At 38.2% G+C, this 20,920-nt stretch overlaps 2 protein-coding genes across 2 annotated transcripts in view; one reads left to right on the top strand and one right to left on the bottom strand.

The window, feature by feature from the left end:
* SNW1 (SNW domain containing 1) overlaps positions 1–14,704 on the top strand; it is a 29,966-nt gene extending 15,262 nt beyond the window's left edge. Inside the window, exons 5-14 of the mRNA XM_046647588.1 lie at positions 7–113; positions 1,353–1,457; positions 2,244–2,313; positions 3,016–3,081; positions 4,386–4,502; positions 5,438–5,579; positions 7,871–7,967; positions 9,973–10,090; positions 13,783–13,946; positions 14,027–14,704. Of these exons, the coding sequence (XP_046503544.1) occupies positions 7–113; positions 1,353–1,457; positions 2,244–2,313; positions 3,016–3,081; positions 4,386–4,502; positions 5,438–5,579; positions 7,871–7,967; positions 9,973–10,090; positions 13,783–13,946; positions 14,027–14,225 (1,185 nt within the window). The 3' untranslated portion in view covers positions 14,226–14,704. The remainder of the gene's footprint in view (positions 1–6; positions 114–1,352; positions 1,458–2,243; positions 2,314–3,015; positions 3,082–4,385; positions 4,503–5,437; positions 5,580–7,870; positions 7,968–9,972; positions 10,091–13,782; positions 13,947–14,026) is intronic.
* Positions 14,705–14,709: 5 nt separating this feature from the next.
* Positions 14,710–20,852, bottom strand: SLIRP (SRA stem-loop interacting RNA binding protein). The gene is made up of 4 exons (XM_046647589.1): positions 20,739–20,852; positions 18,086–18,144; positions 15,309–15,416; positions 14,710–14,823 (listed from the first exon to the last, which is right to left on the bottom strand). The coding sequence occupies exons 1-4, from the start codon at positions 20,833–20,835 to the stop codon at positions 14,752–14,754; spliced, it is 336 nt and encodes a 111-aa protein (XP_046503545.1). The 5' UTR covers positions 20,836–20,852; the 3' UTR covers positions 14,710–14,751.
* Between the last annotated feature and the right edge of the window lie 68 nt (positions 20,853–20,920).

The following is a 20,920-nucleotide window of genomic DNA, read 5'->3' as shown; positions in this document are numbered from 1 at the left end:
TTTCAGATAACAGAAAAGACAAGGGTAGCCTTAGAGAAATCTGTATCGCAGAAGGTTGCTGCAGCCATGCCAGTTCGAGCAGCTGATAAACTGGCTCCTGCTCAGTATATCCGGTACGAGTTATAGCTGGAAGTCTTAGCTTCATGTCGAACTTGGTTAGGGTTGGGGGTCCTGGTATTCTTTCACTATCCTACTTAGTCACAATTGTAAATGCAGTTTTTGAATAATAACTTGAAACCTATTGACAGTTGTGCAGACAATTGAAAGCAGAAGAATTTCTTAAGGTATCCACTTTTAAGGTATAAGCTGTTATGCTATTTTCAAAATACGTATTTTTTTAGAAATTAGCAATTACTTATAGTATATAATCCAAACCACAGTTATTTATTTAAATTATTTATTATTTATTTATAGTTTTTCATTTATATATAGTAGACATTATGTAATATATATTTATATAATATAAAGTTAATATATTAGCAATGTTGTATACTACTATAATAATTATATAATAATATAGAATGTTAATGATTAATAATATATTGATATTATTTATATAATAATAGTCATCCTTATAATACTAAATTTTGAGGGTTTTCACTCAGCCACATCTTTGTGCGGACAGATGACTCACATTCAGATATAAAATTAGAGCTGGTAGGGCTGCTACCATTATTCTTTCTCTATTTTACAACCTATGATTAGTCAGAAACTACTGACTATAAGTTACCTGCTGAGAATATTTTGGGGTGGTTTTTTTCCTCAAACGCAGAGTTACAAAATAGGTACAGAGGCTGGCCCAGAGGTGTAGTGGTTAAGTTCACACGCTGTACTTTGGCAGCCCAAGGTTCACTGGTTCAGATCCCAGGTGTGGACCTACGTACCACTCATCAAGCCATACTGTGGTGGCATCCCACGTAGAAGAACCAGAAGGACTTGCAACTAGGATATACAACTATGTACTGGGGCTTTGGGGAGGAAAAAAAAAGAGGAAGATTGGCAACAGATGTTAGCTCAGCGTCAGTCTTCCTCCAAAAAAAAAGAATAGGTACTACTATTTTCTAGATCTCTTATCTGTGAAATTGAACACTATGCCTTCCATGACGGAAATGTACAGGGATGAATTATTTGCAAACTAATACAACTCAAATTTACATTTTGCTTGTAACTCATAATTGCTGTTAGTTCTTTTATCTCCGTGGCTATCTGCTCTGCCTAAATATTTTGCAGTTTTCTATTAACACTTTGTGAAAGGAATTGACAACATTGTCTCACTTAGAGTTATAATAGAAGAAAAATACCTATTGAAAGCTTGAACTAGTTACACCTTTAGTTTCATCTGCTTTCTTCAGATACACACCGTCTCAACAAGGAGTGGCTTTCAACTCTGGAGCTAAACAGAGAGTTATTCGGATGGTGGAAATGCAGAAAGATCCAATGGAGCCTCCAAGGTTCAAGTAAGTAGGTGGCTTCATGAGAATGAACCATGGTTCTTTAAAAAATATCTAAGGAGAAAACTGTCCCAAGTGTCCATCAGTAGGTAAATGGATAAACAGATTGTGGGGCATTTATACATGGAATACTATTGAGCAACAAAAAAGAATGAACTTTTATTATACACAATAACATGGATGAATCTCAAAATGATTATGCTGAGTGAAAGAAGCCAAACAAAAAAAAATACATACTGTATGAGTCCATTTGTATAAAACTAGAAAATGCAAACTAATCCGTGGTGACAGGAAGTAAATCAGCAATTGCCTGTGGAGAAAGAGGGGAGGACAGAGAGGAGATGAGAGGAACAAGAGGGATGGGCAAGGGGCATGCAGAAGCTTTTGGAGGTGATGGCTGTGTTCACTATCTTGATTGTGACGATGGTTTCTTGGGTATATGCTTGTGTCAAAACTTAATCAAATTGTATACTTTATAAATATATAGTTAATTTTGTCAGTTGTACCTCAATAAAACTTTTTTAAAAAGGAAAAGAGTATATTACTGTATGAAATGATAATGATACTGTGGAGGAGAGATGGGTAGTGATGATGACAAGGTTGGTCGTGTTTTCATAATGGTTGAAGCTGAATGATTGGTGTATGATAGATGGGCATTCATTATACACTCTCTGTTTTTGTGTATGTTTGAAGCTTTACATAATAAAAAATGAGGAGGGGAGACTTGAGACATATTAACTAAAAGAGAAAAATGTCTATCACTCTCTGGTCATGCTTTGATTTATCCTTCAGGATTAATAAGAAAATTCCCCGGGGACCACCTTCTCCTCCTGCGCCTGTTATGCATTCTCCTAGCCGAAAGGTAATCTTTGCTATAGTCTAAAATCCTTTTTTGTGCTCATGATTTCTCATTTTATAAATAACCTCCCATAGAATAAAGTCTAGATGCCTATACAGCTACATTTCACCACAGTTACTGTTTTTTTTAATTATTTTTGAAGATCAAATAGGGACCTACCCAAGATTATAATGTGTGCTTCCAGAGTGCTTATGAGAATGTATGTAAAATGTTAGCTGTTCATTTTATTATTATTAACCTAACCCCTACTTTTAATGGAATGAACAGGGTCTGCTGTTTGATAAGAAGGATGTTATCATAGTTAAAGGAACTGAGTACCTGAGATCATTAGGTCTTTGACTGATAGTCGGATAATTGGAGTGGTTTTTTTTTTTTAGGTATGTTTTATTACCCAGTTAAAAGAGTAAGTTAACATCTGAAAGAAGTCACATCACTTTAAAAATGGAAAAGTGTTAACCAGCATTCATAACTGTCAAAAATAATTTATAGATTATTTTCCATTTTTTATATTAAAGTTATGGCTAGAAACCATGATATGGAAACATAGTATATAGTGCTGCCAAACAAGTGGAATTTTAGCCTTTGACTAAATCCGTCCTTATGTCAGAGTATATTGTGCTGTCTTTGAAGAGAAAGATTGCACTTGGGTTTTTAGCTAGACTATAAATCTAAAAATGTCTCGTCTGCCACTCTTTCTCCACTCAGATGACCGTGAAGGAACAGCAAGAGTGGAAGATTCCTCCTTGTATTTCAAACTGGAAAAATGCAAAGGTAACTAAGCCACCATAAAGTCAGTCTCCTAGTGTTAGAACCTACTGGAAAACACACAGGAAGGAGCTTCACCTGGGTAACTGTGGTTGAAACCTCACGTCTCACTCAAATTTATATCTAAAATTATTTCTGAAAGAAATTAGACTAACTTAAATGTTTCTCTGACAAAACAGAGTCAATGTTTGGATATAGTCAGTGCTTTAATTTTTAAACTATTTTGTTCTGTTTGAAACAATGCATACACAAGCTATCTAAATCCTGTTTATCTGTACTGATCACCAAAGCTTCCAAGAGTCCTAAAGAATCTAAAATAACGTGGACTAAATTTCCCAGTCACTGTTTCCTCTTTTCTGCTTAATCATTTCTCGTGATTCAATTTTTGATGGGTGAGGAAGGCCACTTTCACCCATGGAGTAAATAGAAGTTATTCCTTAAAGGGAGTCATGTATTCATTCTAAAACAAGATTGTTGGGTGGTCTGATTTGGGTTAATTAATGTGTGTGTAACTTTGCGGTATCTTGAGCTGATTTTGTAACATTCCCTTGTATCAGGAATAAAGACTGTAGACTAGAGGTCAGCATTTGGGAGTCTAGTCAGAAATCTGGAAAAATAAAGCTAAGCCTGAAAGTTACATGGATGTTTAAGTATATTCCTTGAGTTGTTGAAATGGGATGCATAATTTCAGAACGTAGAATCTCAATCGTCTAGCCAACTTTATCTTTTTACCATTTACTAAAACTTAGAGGGTTCCAAGAATCTGACAAGTCATGAAAACAGTACAGCAGATCAAACTACCTATAGATATTAGGATTTTGGTGATCGGTTCCACCTTTGTATGACTGTTATATTTACTTGAGAAACATTTATTTAGCCATGTTAGTGATGTCCTTTTATTATAATCCACAATTATTAACATGAGAATCTGTTTTCCCAGAGCTTCGGCTCTGAAGTTGTACTACCCAAGTTTAAATCCTGGCTTGTCCACTTATTAACTGTATGACCTTGAGGACACTACCTAAGCTCTCTGCCTCAGTATCCCCATCCATGAAATGGAAACAATAATGCACCAGCCTTACAGAGTTATTGTGAAGGTTAAATGAGACCATAGATATAAAGTGCTTAAAACAATGCCCCACACAAAACACTCAGTGTTAGCTGCTGCTGCTGTTGCATAATTGTGAAGAAAGATGTAAGAAAAAGAACTTCAACTAACTGGTCGTCAAAATGGACATATTTAAATCTAATGTTAAAGGATCTGTTATCACTCTTCTATGACTCGTATTGTCTGTGTGCTTTCACACTAGGGTTACACAATTCCATTGGACAAGCGTCTGGCTGCTGATGGAAGAGGCCTGCAGACAGTTCACATCAACGAAAATTTTGCCAAATTGGCTGAAGCCCTCTACATTGCTGATCGGAGGGTTGGTCTGTTATAATCAAATTGTCTGATGCTGTTGGTAGTTTGTAAATCCATTCCTCGTCACCTCAGATACTGTTATTTTAGTACAGCGCTAAGGACCTAGGGAGACTCTTGCCTGTGCTGTCTGTGCCAGCGATGGCAGGTGCTAGTTGCAGCTCCGTAGCTGATCTCAGCCTTTGTAGATTCGTACACACACCCCACCACTGGTGACCCACCTTCCTCACAACATTCCAGGATAATGGTTCACTAGGCTGATCCCATTTTGTGAAGATTGCCAGCTGCTGTTTTTAGGTTTCATAATTTTCCTCTATTTTAAATGTAGATGTCTCCCAAAAGGTCAGTAGCAGGGAAGGACAACTAAATATTCTGATGAATTGAATGCTACAGAAAAGTGGCGTTTGGAGTATTGGCTGTCTATTATGATATTAATATGTGATTTTGAAGTTCACATACATCGTGATGGGTGTTTGGAACATAGAAAAGTATATCTCCTGTATCACAGTGAGCATCCTCACAAAAATTATCTCTTGGAGATGTAGTCTAAGGCTTTATCTTGTGTCAGCTTGATTGATTTTGAAAATATAACAAGTTCCTGTTACGTTATTGATATAGAAAATTGTTTTATTGGAATCTTGTTTAATTTTATTTTTTAGATTGTTTCTGAGAAAGCATTAGTGAAACCCTGACTTACAAGATTGATTGGAGTCACTGTAGTTTCAACCACTAAAACATTTCCCAGGTGAAAAGGCTAAGTTTGTAATGTCTTCCAGGCAAGCTGTCTTTTAGTGGACAAGAATCTTTGTTTTACTCAGCAGTGGCAAATCTGAATGCTATTCAACTGCTCTTTCAAGTCAGACTTTAGTCAAGGAGTTAGATGATAGCTGTCATTATTTATCTCCTGATAGTGTCTTATTTAACATCTGACTTTACTAACAGGCTCGTGAAGCTGTGGAAATGCGTGCTCAAGTAGAGAGAAAGATGGCTCAAAAAGAAAAGGAGAAACATGAAGAGAAACTTAGAGAAATGGCCCAGAAAGCCCGAGAGAGAAGGGCTGGGATCAAAACCCATGTGGAAAAAGGTATGACTTTCTCATTACTGAATTGAATTTACTTTGTGGACACTATAAATTTTATTTTAGAAAATAAAATTCTGTTGTTTTTTCTGCATGCAAAAGTAGTACACACATATAAAGAAAATGTAGATATATCAAAAATAATGTAGAAATGAAAGAGTAACTTCTGCCTTATTAAGCTGAAATAGTAGAAAATAAAGAGTATATTAAATGTGGGTCTTCAGTTTGGGACTACACTGGCAATTTTTAAAGTTCTGAGCAATGTACTTTTAAAAATTATGTATCACTCAAGTGACAGACTTTTCTCTTACTTTAATTTTCTTGAAACTTAGAAAGAGAAATGAGATCTCCAGCTGAAAAATTCAGCTCCCCACATGGTAAAATAACCCAGAGTTCCTCTAAGCTGTTACGCCTCCCATCATTAGAGCTGCCAGTGTTTCTCCTCTGGCTTTATTTAGTGGTTTACATTGGTGTATTAATTCAATTAGAGTGAGAAGACTAATTCTCATTCACGAAAATTGTGAGGGTGGTTTTTGTTTCAATTGTAAATCCTAGACTAGCACAGTTCTTTGTTCATTCAGTTCGCACTGAGCACCTACTATGCCAGGTTCTCTTCTAGATACAAGGTTTTCTCCTAGACAGGTGGGGGGTATAGTAGTGAACATTCTAATGAATATAGACAGACCCCAAAAAAGTTAATCATGTAGTCTATTAGAAGGTAATAATCACTATGGAGAAAAATAAAACAGGAAAGGGAGATAAAAGTGCCAGAAGGACAGGGTGGTCAGAATAGGCCTCACTTCTGAGATGGTAATATTAGCACAAAGCCTTGAAGGAAGTAAGGAAGAGAGCTGTGTGGCTGTCTAGAAGAGCATCCCAGATAGCGGGAACAGGAAGTACAAAGGCCCTGAGGTGGGTGTATACCTGTTGTGTTCAAGAAAAAGCAGGAAGGCCAGTATGGCTGAGTTAGAGTGCAAAAGCTGGGGAGTAGATGAGGAGTCAGAATTTGCTTATGGGTTAGGTAGAGGTATGAAAGAACAGGAGTCAAGGATGACTCCAGAACTTTTGCCCTGAGCAATTGGGAAGGACTAGTTGCCATTTACCAGTATTGGGAAGACTGCAGGAGGAACAAGTTTAGAAGGTAAAGATTGGCATTTATCAGTGGACGTGTTAAGTGTAAGATGGAGGTGTCGAGCAGGCAATTGGTTGTAGGAGTCTGGAGTTCAGCTGTAGGGAAGTAAGCAGGGCCATAAGTAATGGTCCACTTCCTCGAATCATATATCAGTGACTTAATGAGAAAAGATAAAAACCTGCCTGTTGTACACTCTGAAGGTAATTAAAAGTAAAACTTCCCTGTATGTAAACCCTCTAAACTGATAGGAAAAAAACAACAGAAGGTTCTTGAGAAATTAATTAAAATTTTGAAAAATCTGTTGCCAGATATTAATAAAAACTAAGATTTATTGAGTGTTTCTTATGGCAGGCACCACTCTGAGCACTTTACATGTGCTACCTCATATAATCCCTACAGCAGCCCCCTGCAGTGGTTCTTGTATTGTCGCTGTTTTACAGAGCAGGAGACCAAGGCTTAGAGTGGTGAAGTAACCCTCACAAGGTCACATTGCTAATCTGTCATAGAAACGGGATTCGAGTCTAGACAGGCTGGGTCCAGAGCGCATGCTCTTAACTACAGTATATCCCTTCAGACTGGAGAAGGTAGACAAAATGAAGGTGGACATAAGCATAATGGGTAGAGATCAAGATGCCGCCAGCCCCTGTGGACCACAAGCAAAAGGTTCTTTATTCAGAGTCAGTCTTTGAAAACGTTAAGAGTACACATATGCATAGTTCTTTTTTCCTGACATTTTATTATGATGATTTTAAAACAGAAAAGTTGAAAGAATTGTACAATGAACACCTATATCTCCACCACCTAGATTCTACAGCTAACATTTTTTTTTAACAAGTAACATTGCTAAATTTGCTTTATCACATATCTACCCATCTCTCTATCCATCTGTCAATCCACCTTACTATTTTGATGCATTTCAAAGTAAGTTAAAGACATCAGTACACTTTACCCCTAAACACTTCAGCTGCATGCATGGTTCTGGATTCACATTCAAAAATTAACACAGTACGTTGGATCTAAAGTCATTGCAAGTGAGGTTAAAAGCGCTGAATGTGACTACAAAGAAGTTCATGGAATTTTCTGTCTAAGGCTAAAGAATATTCTCTTGTTCAAAGTAGTAATGAGTAATATAGTGATGAAGTAATTTTCAACTCTGTCCACACAGAGGATGGGGAGGCACGTGAGAGGGATGAAATCCGGCATGACAGACGAAAAGAGAGACAGCATGACCGGAATCTTTCCAGGGCAGCTCCTGATAAGAGGTAGGTGCTGTTTGAGAGAGATGCGAATCGTGAGGAGTGGCCTTTGTGAACCTGTTAGAGAGGAGGGTTAGTTCACTATGACCAGTCTTGCTTCTCTGCCTTTCCTTTTTAGCTTGATAACTTAAATCAGCACTTACTTTCTTACACTTAGTTATGTGCTGTGTCTTAGTAGAAGAATTGACTATCCCTGGAAGTAATCTTTTCTTCCATCATCTAGTAGAGTCAGCCAGAATTGAGAATGATGGGGAGATAGAAAAGGGAATTAAGATTATGTTTGCGAAAAGAAAGCAATGGATAGGAATGTTCTGGTCTGTTCTTTTTCTATTTCAAACGGTGAGACAAATTTATTATGTGCCTATTCCTCTAGACAGGAAATAAGCTGCTGTACCTTTATAGGGATCCTTTTATATGCCGAGTACTGTACTGAGTACAGTGGGGGAGAAGAGCAGGTTTTGTAAGAAGTGAAAATTGGCCTCTTCCCATACGCAGCTTCACTTAAAATTCAGAAAGACAAGGCTATCATATAAAATAACTTGGGAAACTTGACAGAGCACTCTTAATACACACAGACTTGTATAGGACAAACCAGATACATGTGTGGGGACTTGGGATAAAGTGGAGATTGGTGAAATTTGTGGTTCACCAAAGGCTGAGGCCTGAAATTACTGAAAAGTTGAGAACGTGCTATAATATGGAAGTGGCATTCTGAGTGAGGGTTACATGCAAATATAAAACATTTTCTTTCAAATGAGCAGTTTTCCATGCCCTCATCATCCGATGAGCTGATGCAATCCATTTTTTTTCAAATCATATCTTAAACATGAAAAAGAAGCTTCCTGCTGGTGGTGGTCTTTGTGGTTTAATGGCATATTTCATCTCCCTAGGTAAGTGAAGTCATGGAGAAGCAGAAAATCTGAATTTAGAGTTGTGGGTAAATGCAGGGTAGAAGAGAGAGGAATGAGGTGTGAAATGTGCAGTTAATGACACTCTTGGTCTGAAATTCCTAAGCTGTAAAAATCAAAATGGCTCTGTAGGTAAATTGGGCCCTTAAAACCAGTAAAGTGGCTCTGGGAATTGATAACAGAAAAGCTGTAAACTTGTGATTGGATAAAAATCAGATTGTCTATAAAAATCATTTTAATACCTGAGCTTCTGGCAAAATAAACGATGACAGTTACTGTGGTTTCATTGCAATATAGATTGCATACGTACAGAAACAGTGGGGGAATTAAGTTTATCTGAATATTGAAAATCATTCTGAGTAATCCAGTCATTGACATGTTTTCCTCAAAATTCTAATAAGATAAAATTACTAAATGTGAGGGCCGGCCCAGTGGCGCAGCGGTTAAGTGCGCACGTTCCACTTTGGTGGCCCGGGGCTCGCCAGTTCAGATCCCAGGTGTGGACATAGCACCGCTCAGCAAGCCATGCAGTGGTAGGCGTCCTACATATAAAGTAGGGGTAGATGGGCACGGATGTTAGCTCAGGACCAGTCTTCCTCAGTAAAAAGAGGAGGATTGGCAGCAGATGTTAGCTCAGGGCTAATCTTCCTCAAAAAAAAAAAATTACTAAATGTGGTTAAGTAAAGGAACTGATTCTAGCTTAGTGAAAATAATTAATGTGGCACATCTAATTTACATCCAGTCCCCTCCAACCCTCATATAATAGCAAACATAGACCATAGCAATTTCATATCTCAGGATGCGTTGTAAGGTGCTTGCTCATATTAAAGACTTTGGTGTCAAGAATGACACGAAAGTCTCTTGGCAGTTCTTTTCAGCTAACAGGAAGGCCTAATTGTAAAACCCTGCCTCTTCTAATAATCATGTATCTGAAATGCTGTAAGGACTGCCAACCCGATTATGCGTCATCAGGGAATATATGTTCACAAGATGTGACCAGGACATATTCATTTCCTTTCCTTCATGAGATTGGTTCTATTTAAATTGAAATTCAAGTTGTCTGTAAAGAGTGTTCAGTTTAGTAACGCTGTATTTCAAAACAGGTCGAAACTGCAGAGAAATGAAAATCGGGATATCAGTGAAGTCATTGCTCTTGGTGTGCCCAATCCTCGGACTTCCAACGAAGTTCAGTATGACCAAAGGCTCTTCAACCAATCCAAGGTACAAGGAGTAAAGAAATAGTGTCTTTTTTGTTGTTGTTGTTGAGTTATTGATAGGTTACAATCTTCTGAAATTTCAGTTGTACATTAATGTTTGTCAGTCATGTTGTAGGTGCACCACTTCACCCTTTGTGCCCACCCCCCACCCCACCTTTCCCCTGGTATCCACTAAACTGTTCTTAGTCCATAATTTTAAATTCCTCATATGAGTGAAGTCATACACAGATTATCCTTCTCTCGCTGGCTTATTTCACTTAACATAATTCTCTCAAGGTCCATCCATGTTATTGCAAATGGAATTATTTTGTTCTGTTTTGCAGCTGAGTAGTATTCCATTGTATATATGTACCACATCTTCTTTATCCATTCGTCTGTTGCTGGACACTTAGGTTGCTTCCATGTCTTGGCTATTGTAAACAGTGCTGCAATAAACATTGGGGTGCATAGGACTTTTGGGATTGCTGACTTCAAGCTCTTTGGATAAATACCCAGTAGTGGGATGGCTGGATCGTATGGTAGTTCTATTTTTAACTTTTTGAGGAATCTCCATACTGTTTTCCATAGTGGCTGCACCAGTTTGCATTCCCACCAGCAGTGTATGAGGGTTCCTTTTTCTCCGCAACCTCTCCAACATTTGTTGCTATTAGTTTTAGATATTTTTGTCATTCTAACGGGTGTAAGGTGATATCTTAGTGTAGTTTTGATTTGCATTTCCCTGATGATCAGCGATGATGAGCATCTTTTCATGTGCCTATTGGCCATCAGTATATCTTCTTTAGAGAAATGTCTGTTCATGTCTCCAGCCCATTTTTTGATTGGGTTGTTTGATGTTTTGTTGTTGAGTTGCGAGAGTTCTTTATATATTATGGATATTAAGCCTTTGTCAGATATATGACTTGCAAATATTTTTTCCCAGTTAGTGAGTTGTTTTTTTGTTTCAATCCTGTTTTCCCTTGCCTTGAAGAAGCTCTTTAATCTGATGAAGTCCCATTTGTTTATTCTTTGTATTGTTTCCCTTCTCTGAGAAGGCATGGTGTCCGAAAAGATCCTTTTAATACTGATGTCAAAGAGTGTACTGCCTACGTTTTCTTCCAGAAGCCTTATGGTTTCAGGTCTCAGCTTTAGGTCTTTGATCCATTTTGAGTTTATTTTGGTGAATGGTGAAAAAGAATGGTCAATTTTCATTCTTTTACATGTGGCTTTCCAGTTTTCCCAGCACCATTTGTTGAAGAGACTTTCTTTTCTCCATTGTATGCCCTCAGCTCCTTTGTTGAAGATTAGCTATCCATAGATGTGTGGTTTTATTTCTGGGCTTTCAATTCGGTTCCATTGATCTGTGCACCTGCTTTTGTACCAGTACCATGCTGTTTTGATTACTGTAGCTTTGTAGTATGTTTTGAAGTCAGGGATTGTGATGCCTCCCGTTTTGTTCTTTTTTTCTCAGGATTGCTTTAGAAATTCGGGGTCTTTCGTTGCCCCATATGAATTTTAGGATTCTTTGTTCTAATTCTGTAAAGAATGTCATTGGGATTCTGATTGGGATGGCGTTGAATCTGTAGATTGCTTTAGGTAGAACGGACATTTTAACTATGTTTATTCTTCCAATCCATGTACATGGAATGTCTTTCCATCTCCTTATGTTGTCATCCAATTGTCTCAGAAAGGCCTTGTAATTTTCATTATATAGGTCCTTCACTTCCTTAGTTAAATTTACCCCAAGGTATTTTATTCTTTTTGTTGCGATTGTGAATGCTATTGTATTCTTGAGTTCTTTTTCTGTTGGTTCATTACTGGCGTATAGAAATGCTACTGATTTATGCAAATTGATTTTATACCCTGCAACTTTGCTGTAGTTGTTGATTACTTCTAACAGTTTTCCAATGGATTCTTTGGGGTTTTCTATATATAAGATCATGTCATCTGCAAACAGCGAGAGTTTCAAGGAAATAGTGTGTCTTAAGTGTTAATACGAATACCAGTCCTGAGGGAAAAGAAAATTAACATATCATAGATTTGGATCAGCCTAAGGTATGCTGGCACAGTGACAGAAAAAAATTGGAAGTTGTGTTGTAGCTTTAGAGACAAGATGAAACAGTTCTGATGTTGACCTCTTACGGTTGGCTAAGATTTGCGACACTAGTAGAAAATGAAAGAAATTAGGTGCTAAAACTTGGTTCTGGTATGTCAATCTTTTATTTCTAAAATAGAGCTACTGGGGGGCTGGCCCCGTGGCCGAGTGGTTAAGTTCGCACGCTCCACTGCAGGCGGCCCAGTGTTTCGTTGGTTCGAATCCTGGGCGCGGACATGGCACTGCTCATCAAACCACGCTGAGGCAGCGTCCCACATGCCACAACTAGAAGGACCCACAACGAAGAATATACAACTATGTACCGGGGGGCTTTGGAGAGAAAAAGGAAAAATAAAATCTTTAAAAAAAAAAAAAAAATAGAGCTACTGACCTACAAATGTATTTCTTGGGCTGTTTTTTGTTGATCTTTGAAAAAATTTTAATGCCATAGGACACATAAACTTGGGATCTTTTAAAAAACAAAGCTGTAAAACTTGATTAAAGTACTAGACTAGTTGTCAGGAAATCCGATTTCTAGTACCAGTTCTCATTAACTATTTACAGCATGTTAAGCTTGAGGAAAGTACCTTTGTGTTTTAATTCACCCAGCATTGATTATTTACTGTGCGTAAGTCCGTGGATCAAAGGTAGACAACCCTTTGCCCTCAAGTTCACTGGAAAAGACGATTATGTACATAAATAAAGACAAGGCAAACTGTGGTAAGAATATAGAAGTATAAAGTCCTACTGGGATATAGGGGGAAAGTTAATTATGACTTAGAGGTTTTTTAGGAAGATTTGAAGGTAGCATGTGAGTAAGTTCTAGTTAATAAGTTATTGGGTGCTTTTTATATTCCTGGCATTGTTCTAAATCTTTTACTTGTACTATCTCACTTAATCCTTATGAAAACCCTGTGAAGTCATACTGTTATTACCTCTGTTTACAAATGGGGAAATTGAGACACACAGAGGTTTAGCTAATAACTGGTGGAACTAAGATTCAGATGTAAGCTGTCTTGATTCCAAAGCTTGTGTTCTTAAACACTGAGCAAAGGGGGTTAGGGATGAAATTTACACCTAAGTAAATATTTATAACACAATCACCTCTTTCAAGCTTAAGTTTAAATCATCTAAAAGTTGTGGTGAAAATTTTTCTAAAAAGGCACATCCCTGTATTAGTGAACCATCCAAATAAATGAAACAAGTTTGTTTGTTACTGACTTTAGGTTTTCATTGAGAGCCTTATTATCTCATGCTGTAAGTGTTCTCAGGCAGCAGGTATAACATTATTACTCTAAATGGCATCAGGTAAATCCTTTACAATTCTTTCATCTTTTTGCCACTATACAAATTGAAATTGTCGAGTGCCTGCTTATACTAGTAACCAATTTTAATGAATACTTCACAGTAGTAAAACTTATTAATGAATACCTTATTTAATCTAAAAAGATGGTATGAACAAGTTGATGGGCTTTGTGAGTTTTTCTTAATGATTTTTAATTTGCAGTTCAGATTGTTGAAAATGTGAGCTATAAATGAGTGGTTTATTCTTCACATGAATATAATCAGGTTCAATTTTTAATGATAATATACATTTTTATTTAATGTCATCTATTTTTTCATAGGGTATGGACAGTGGTTTTGCAGGTGGAGAAGATGAAATTTACAATGTTTATGATCAAGCCTGGAGAGGTGGTAAAGATATGGCCCAGAATATTTACAGGCCCAGTAAAAATCTGGACAAAGACATGTATGGTGATGACCTAGAAGCCAGAATAAAGACCAACAGGTACCAAGACAAACAGCTCAGTTTCAGTGTTTGCATCAGTGAAAACAAAGTAGTTCATAGTCCTTTCTCTTTTTCTCTAGATTTGTTCCCGATAAGGAGTTTTCTGGTTCAGACCGTAGGCAGAGAGGCCGAGAAGGACCAGTTCAGTTTGAGGAAGATCCTTTTGGTTTGGACAAGTTTTTGGAAGAAGCCAAACAGCATGGTGGCTCTAAAAGACCCTCAGATAGCAGCCGCCCCAAGGAACATGAGCATGAAGGCAAGAAGAGGAGGAAGGAATAGACACACCTCTCTTCCAAGGGAATGGACTGTTATCCGTGACCCTAATGATGCAAGTCATTTGGGGGAACATTTTGTAAATGGCCAGGATAAAAACCAAATCTGGGTGTCAGACCCCAGCATTACTTTTTATTACGGGAGAAAGGGGGGATGGAAAATTCTACTTTAAACTATTTAGTTTTTTTAAAGAGTGGGCTGTGTTTGTGCTTCTCCCACCTTTTGGCATTTATAGAACAACTGCCCCACACATGAAACTAAGACCACTTCCTTTTGTGTGACATTAGTACTTTGGGGTGAATATTTTGTGTAAGAACAACTTACCCCAACACACTTACCCCAGCCACAGTGAGTAGAAGGATGGTCGCATACTGGAACTGTTCAGCCAAATGATGTTTGCCCCTGTTGTGCTCTGTTTTAATCTGGAGTGGGGAAAGTAAGCTCTTGCTTGGTGCAACTATTTGTTTCAAATAAAAACATTTAGACAAAATTTTCAGTTTTGTTTACTTTATTTAAATAGGCAGTAATAGTCTCAAAAATCTTTCTCTTCATCAGATGTCTGATCCCCTTGCAAAACTTTTGGTCTTTGAGCTTGAACATGGAGCTGAAAAAAATAAGATTAAGCACTATAAGGAAAGACAATATCTCTAAAAACATTAAAACTGAAAATTGCCACTTTAAGACTACCTTTTTATTAAGGATAAGTCAGTAAGTAAAGAGGATGTTATTTGTTCCCGGTTCTTAAGACTCCCTGAACTTCAATGAAAAATTGTAGATCAGTTTGACCCAAGGTCACATAGTAAGTAGAAAAGCCAGGATTTCAACCCCAGTCTGCGTGACTTGTAACTGAACTGCTGTTTCCACTGCTCCATGTTGCACATACCTTGCTAACCATCAAAGGGTCTTCCTATACTTCCCTCCCCAGACCTTTTAGAACTGGGCACTCTACCACCACCACCACCACCCACCGTTCTTTAACAAACAGTAAGGCTGCTTAAGTTACAAATCTCATAAAGTCCCTATCATTCCACAGTTCTGACTTATTTAATTGATATTCAGAAAGCTCATATGATATAGAAAAAAATTTACCTTTACTCCATCAATAACGTGATTTTCCTGTTGTAGTGCATTCTGAAGTTCTTCTTCTGAAGAAAACTGAATCCAACCCATACCTCTGTGAAAGCCGGTGTCTTTGTCCTAAAAATTCAAAATTTAGGAAAAGATTAATCATGAACTTGAGAAAGTTTCCATGAGCTCCAAATCAAACTACCAACTTTTTCATCTGCCAAAATGGTATAACAAGCATCTTAATGTCAAAAACCTTGCTTTAATACGTATTCACGCTCCTAGTTACCCAAGTCTTAATCCCTGTGTTAACATTCTCTGCTTTTCTGCTGCCATTGGACAAGCAAAACATGGGTAATGATACAAAGCACACTAACAGCAATAGTCGAGGAGATTTTGATCACATAAAGAAGTGTCTTCCTGTTTCTAACTTCCTCACTTCTAGAATCTAGAAAATTAAGCCTCAAAACGTAATTGCATTTCTGGTGATTTCTGAACCCAGTCACCCTCAGTACCACCACTACCATTATCATCAAGCTTCTAATGAAAAATAGGAGGGAAAAATTACCCTTATCTACCTAGTTCCAGACTTCTGGTTAATGTAAACCATTTTGCTACTTCCCCTGTGCAAAAGGCAGAGTGCTTATCACTCAGCCTCTACATCAGTGCACAAGCAAAATGATTCTAGTGTGCTTGGACACACTCTGCCCCCTCCCCCACCAGCCCTATGTAAAGGACAGATACCAAGACATCTAGTCACTCAATATACATCATCAATCTCGTTAGAAAGTTATGTTGTGCTCTGCCCAAAAACCAAATTCCTAGAAATTGCCCCCATACTTCACAGGTAACTTTGTAAATATTAACCTAGAAGACAGGAAGTTTCTGGTCATGTCCCAGAAATTCACTCCCTACCTCAAATAGGGCAATTTCTAAAGCACTCTGCTCTACCTCAATACTACTATTTCCATGAGTAAAGGCCTTAAAAATTTTATGTTTATTAAACTTACATAATATGTATCTAAGAAACCTGCATTTCTAACTTGAGTACAATTTGTTAATAAGAAACTAATTTTTTCCTGCTACATTTTATTTAGTTTTACCAAGAATCAAAGCTGCCTTTTGTTTGAATCTAAGATCTGTTAACTCCAGGTCCTAAATTATTTTGTTTATATTTTTTAAGAGGGAAACAGCAACCAAGAAATATCTTACATTCTTTTGGAAAACTTTATTTTTAAATGCTCTTCAATAAATACAAATTTCATACTCCTTGTAAAATCGTAGTTTTTAAGCTTATAGAAAGATTTTCACGTCTGTAACACATGTGCCTCATTCTTTTAACTAACTGTACAAATTCCACTGTAACCATGAGTTAATATGTAATCAATCCCACTGATGAATACTTAGGTTCTTCTCAGCTATATTAAGCAATGCTGCTTTGAACATTCTTGATCACACATTTCTGTATAATAAACTCCTAGAAATGGAATTGCTAGATGAAAGCAAATGCAAATTCTTAATTTTGATAGATTTTGCCAAACTACCCTTCACAAATGAAGACAGCAGTTAAACTCAACAATTTCAGTGCCAGTTTCCCTATACCTTCACTAGCACTAGATAGAAGTAATCTTTGATTTCTAGAAGGCAAGTAATGTTAAATCAAGAGTTAAGAGTTTAAGTTGCTTTAAGCTGCTATTTTACCACAGCCTTTCAGTGCCATGAGGAACAAAGGGCTGGTTTTAGTGCAGCATGTGTAAACTCTACATGTGCTCACATTCATACCCCCAAAAAACCAGTAATTCTAGAAAGCCCACAGAAAAATACACCCCATGAAAAAGCAAAACAAATTTATAGATTGAGCCTAAACCTTCACGAGAAAGCAAAGGGAATGTATTAAATACAAAAACAAAAAAAAATGGCATTCAATTTAATGAGGATAAAAGTTAAAGTATTCTCTGCCCCTCAGTTTTATGAGAAAATTATCCTCTACTATGTCAAGTCCTTATAATACTGTAGTAGGCACTAGAATTACGAGATGGCCCATGATCTTGTGTCCCACCCTGTTACCCCTTGTATAATCCCCTCCCCTTGAGTGAATGGGACCTATGACATGCTTTTAACCAAAAGAACGGGACAAAAGTGATGGGATGCTGCTCCTGTGATCACGTTACATGGCAAGGGTAATGGGGTGTCACTCCCAAGACCAAGTTATAAGACTGTCTTAGCAGGCTGGAGAACGAAACTCCTTGCTGATTCTGAAGAACTAAGCTGCCACGTTGGGAAAGAGCCTACAGAGAAGCCAGGTAACAACAAACTGCAGGCAGTTCCTAGGAGCTGGGAGCAGCCTCCAGCTAAAAGCCACCAAGAAAGCAGATGCCTCAGTCCTGCAGTTGAAAAACAAATTCTCCACCAACCTGAGGCAGCTGGGAAATGAGTCTTTCCCAGCTGAGCCTCTCATGAGACCACAGCCTCAGCTGACACCTAGATTGCAACTATCAGGAGACCCTGAGCAGAGGACCCAGCAAGGCTGTGCCCAGACTTCTGATTTGCAGAAACTGATAGTATAAGTGCATTGTCTGAGCTATTAAGTTTGCAGTAATTTGTTATGCAACAATAAAAAACTAACACAAATACCTAGGATAAAATTTTTTACTGTTTAATCAGTATCACCCATAATTTTATCAATAAAGACGCTGAACAGCTTCACTCCATTAGAAATTCATGAGTCGATATGTTTGGACAAAAAAATCAAGAACTAGAGGATAACATTAATACTTTTTTTTTTAAAAGATAATACTCACAAAAGGTATGATGCACTTTCGAACATGGCCAAATTGTGCAAAGTGTTCTCTCAGCTCACCTGTATAGAAGAAAATATATTAAAAGTAATTAATGTATTTTATATCCTCCATCCTAGACTGTAGATAGAAACCAAAAGGGGTCCTAGAGTCCCCAAACTTTTGGTGAACAGGAGCTACTTTGCATTTCCTCAAATCCTTAAGATTTAGGAAGCACTACAGTACTGACTACAAAGCTGTAATGTACCAGATGTGGGGAGGTGATGGGGTGGAGAATGGAGAGATACATTGCTGAGTTGACTGTAATCTTCACCCCCAGCAAATATTGAGTGTCTTTATCATACCAGATACTGTGCTAGGTGCATGGATTATAATCCCAGTGAGAAGATCATAGAAGACAAACAATTACAGTACAGTGTGTTGCTAGCAATATTAGAGATATCCAAATAAATTCTCAATTTACTGGGCTTTTATAATTTAAAGATTACTAGATTAAATGGGACTCTTAAAATTTGTTCAATTGATCCTACCTACCCTTCCTGCTGTATTTCCCATTGCTGGCTCATGGTTTCTCTCTAGTACAGCAAATAAAATGCTTTGTGTCTGTCCTGTGGATTCCCATCTTTGCATGTCGTTCTTTCCCTGTGATATGTCAGTAATCTTGTCTCCTCCTGCCTAAGTTGTAACTATCCTTCAAGACCCAGGCCAAAGACATCCACTGAAAATTATTTTACTGGGCTCCTACTGCAACACAAAACAACATACTAGCCCTGTGAGGCCTCAAAGATGAATAGTGGATAACCTTAAAGGTCAAAAACTACATGATCTTTTTTTCTTCTGAACTACAGTGCTTGTACTTTTGCTGATTTACATTTCAAATAAATATTCTTATTTATCTTAGTTCATCTAAACCGCATTGGTTCAACAACTGCCTATGTTTGTTGTAAGTCTCCTCACCCCAACCAATACACTCTAAGCTCCTTGAATGTTGAGTCCACAGTGATTGATACAGAGTAGGGCAATAGTTGCTGACTGAATAAATGTCTGGTAATCCTTCAACAACCATAGGGACTAAATTTCTGAAGAGCTCTAATAGTTGGTCAGAAGAGTCAGCAAGATCAGGATCTCACAGAACATGTTACTCGAGGATAAATAACATAGTGTTAAATATTCTAGCTCTGGAAGGTAACCCTTTTCCCAAATTACCTACAATTGTTGGGGAAAAACAGCTGCAAGCACCAAGAACAACTGCCTACCACGTAATAGATAACTCCTTAAATATTTGCTGAATGAATGAATGAACTGAGAGACTGTTTCAAAATTGTATCTTATAAAGACTCTTTTCAAGGGTTATACACTAGCCCATTATAGTCTGGAAACTTGCATCTGCGAGATGCTGGCAAAACCTTGTTTTTTTTCCACAAAGTTCACAGAGCCCAAGAAAGACATTTTACAGGGCTTGGTCTTCAGCCACCACGTACCGAGAAGGTGGGGCACAAACCGATCTATTTCCCATTCTACTACTCACATAGAAGCCACAAAAAAGAGGACAGTCATCCCTGTTCCATGCTTTTGTTTAAGGGAGCTGACCTGATACATGCATATCTACAAAGGTGACTGGGGATTTTTAAGTTTTGGTGAGCAAATGTAAAAACCTTCTCTCAAACCTGCAGCTGACAAAAATCAATGTTCGGTACTGATTACTCTCTGCCCTCTATGTCCAGCACAGGCCTCTCCCACGAGCTTCAACTTCAGTAATCATGAAAACAATCTCATTTATTGAGTACTTAGTCTGTATCTAGCACAAGTCTGAGCAATTTACATATAAACTCATTCAATCCAATCAACAAGCCTACGGCGAAGGTATCATTGACTCCATTTTATAGATGATGAAACTGACGCACAGTGGTGAGAATTTTTCCAAAATTATCTTCTGTTAGTCAGGTTACACAAGGATTGAATGGTCGAGTCAGAATTCTAACCCAAGCAGTATGGCTTCAGAGCGCACTTCTCAATCAACGACACACAAGCTCCTCTGTCCAAGTGCCTGGGGAGACCTCACAGGTTTCTCAAACTCAACACATCTAAACTTTACTCTTCATATTCTCTCGGCCTGCTTCTCTAACCACGAAATTCACCAACGCTAAAAACCTGGAAGTCATTCCTCCCCTTCCTTCATTCTTTATTCTTTCCCCATTCAAGCCATCACGAAATGCGGCCCATTTTGTCGTTAACATTAAGTCGACCTGACCCCTCTTCATACCATGACCCTAGTTCAGGTCCTCCTCTTTGACCTAAATTACGGAAACTGCCTTTTAGTTCGTCTCCTCGTCTCCCATCTGGTCCCTTTGAATCCATTCTCCAACACGGCAGTCAAAATAATTCCTTCTACATCGTAAATCTTAAAGTTCCCAAGTCATAGACTTTTCCACCAAATCATTCCACAAGGCAGGAGACCGTGAAGACGTGCCCCAAAAGCTCGAAGGGCATCCCTAAATTGTCAACTGTGAACAAAATTTCTGCTGCCCGGCTTGCTCAGGAGCAAACTCAGTCTAAAGACAGCCGCCACGTTGATTTAAGCGCTCCGCAGAGAGCAGAGCTTGTGAGGACGGCCCGGACATAAAAATTTCGCCCCTACTACATCTCCATCACTCACTCGAGGCCGCGGTCCAGGGAATTTTCCTCACAAAAGCAACGGGCCGGCCAACACTCGTACGCAGAGCCACAGCGCCCCTCACCGCCGAAGCCGCCATCTTTAGATTGAGGGATGTCCGTGACCTGTTTCGTGACCCCGGAAGAACCAATCGGATCCGGAGCACGGGAATCTGCTTCCGGGTC

This window comes from Equus quagga, chromosome 20 (genome assembly GCF_021613505.1).
Source record: "Equus quagga isolate Etosha38 chromosome 20, UCLA_HA_Equagga_1.0, whole genome shotgun sequence".
Lineage (NCBI taxonomy): Eukaryota > Metazoa > Chordata > Mammalia > Perissodactyla > Equidae > Equus > Equus quagga.
The sequence above is the reverse complement of the archived record's forward strand: the minus strand, read 5'-3'. Positions and strand labels throughout refer to the sequence as shown.

Excerpts from the sequence above, each read along its gene's own strand:
- SLIRP (XM_046647589.1), bottom strand. The coding sequence starts at position 20,835 with ATGGCGGCTTCGGCGGTGAGGGGCGCTGTGGCTCTGCGTACGAGTGTT. Across the intron at positions 18,145-20,738 it reads TCCCTGGACCGCGGCCTCGA|GTGAGCTGAGAGAACACTTT; the intron begins GTGAGTGATGGA and ends TCTTCTATACAG. Across the intron at positions 15,417-18,085 it reads GAAAGTGCATCATACCTTTT|GACAAAGACACCGGCTTTCA; the intron begins GTGAGTATTATC and ends TTGAATTTTTAG.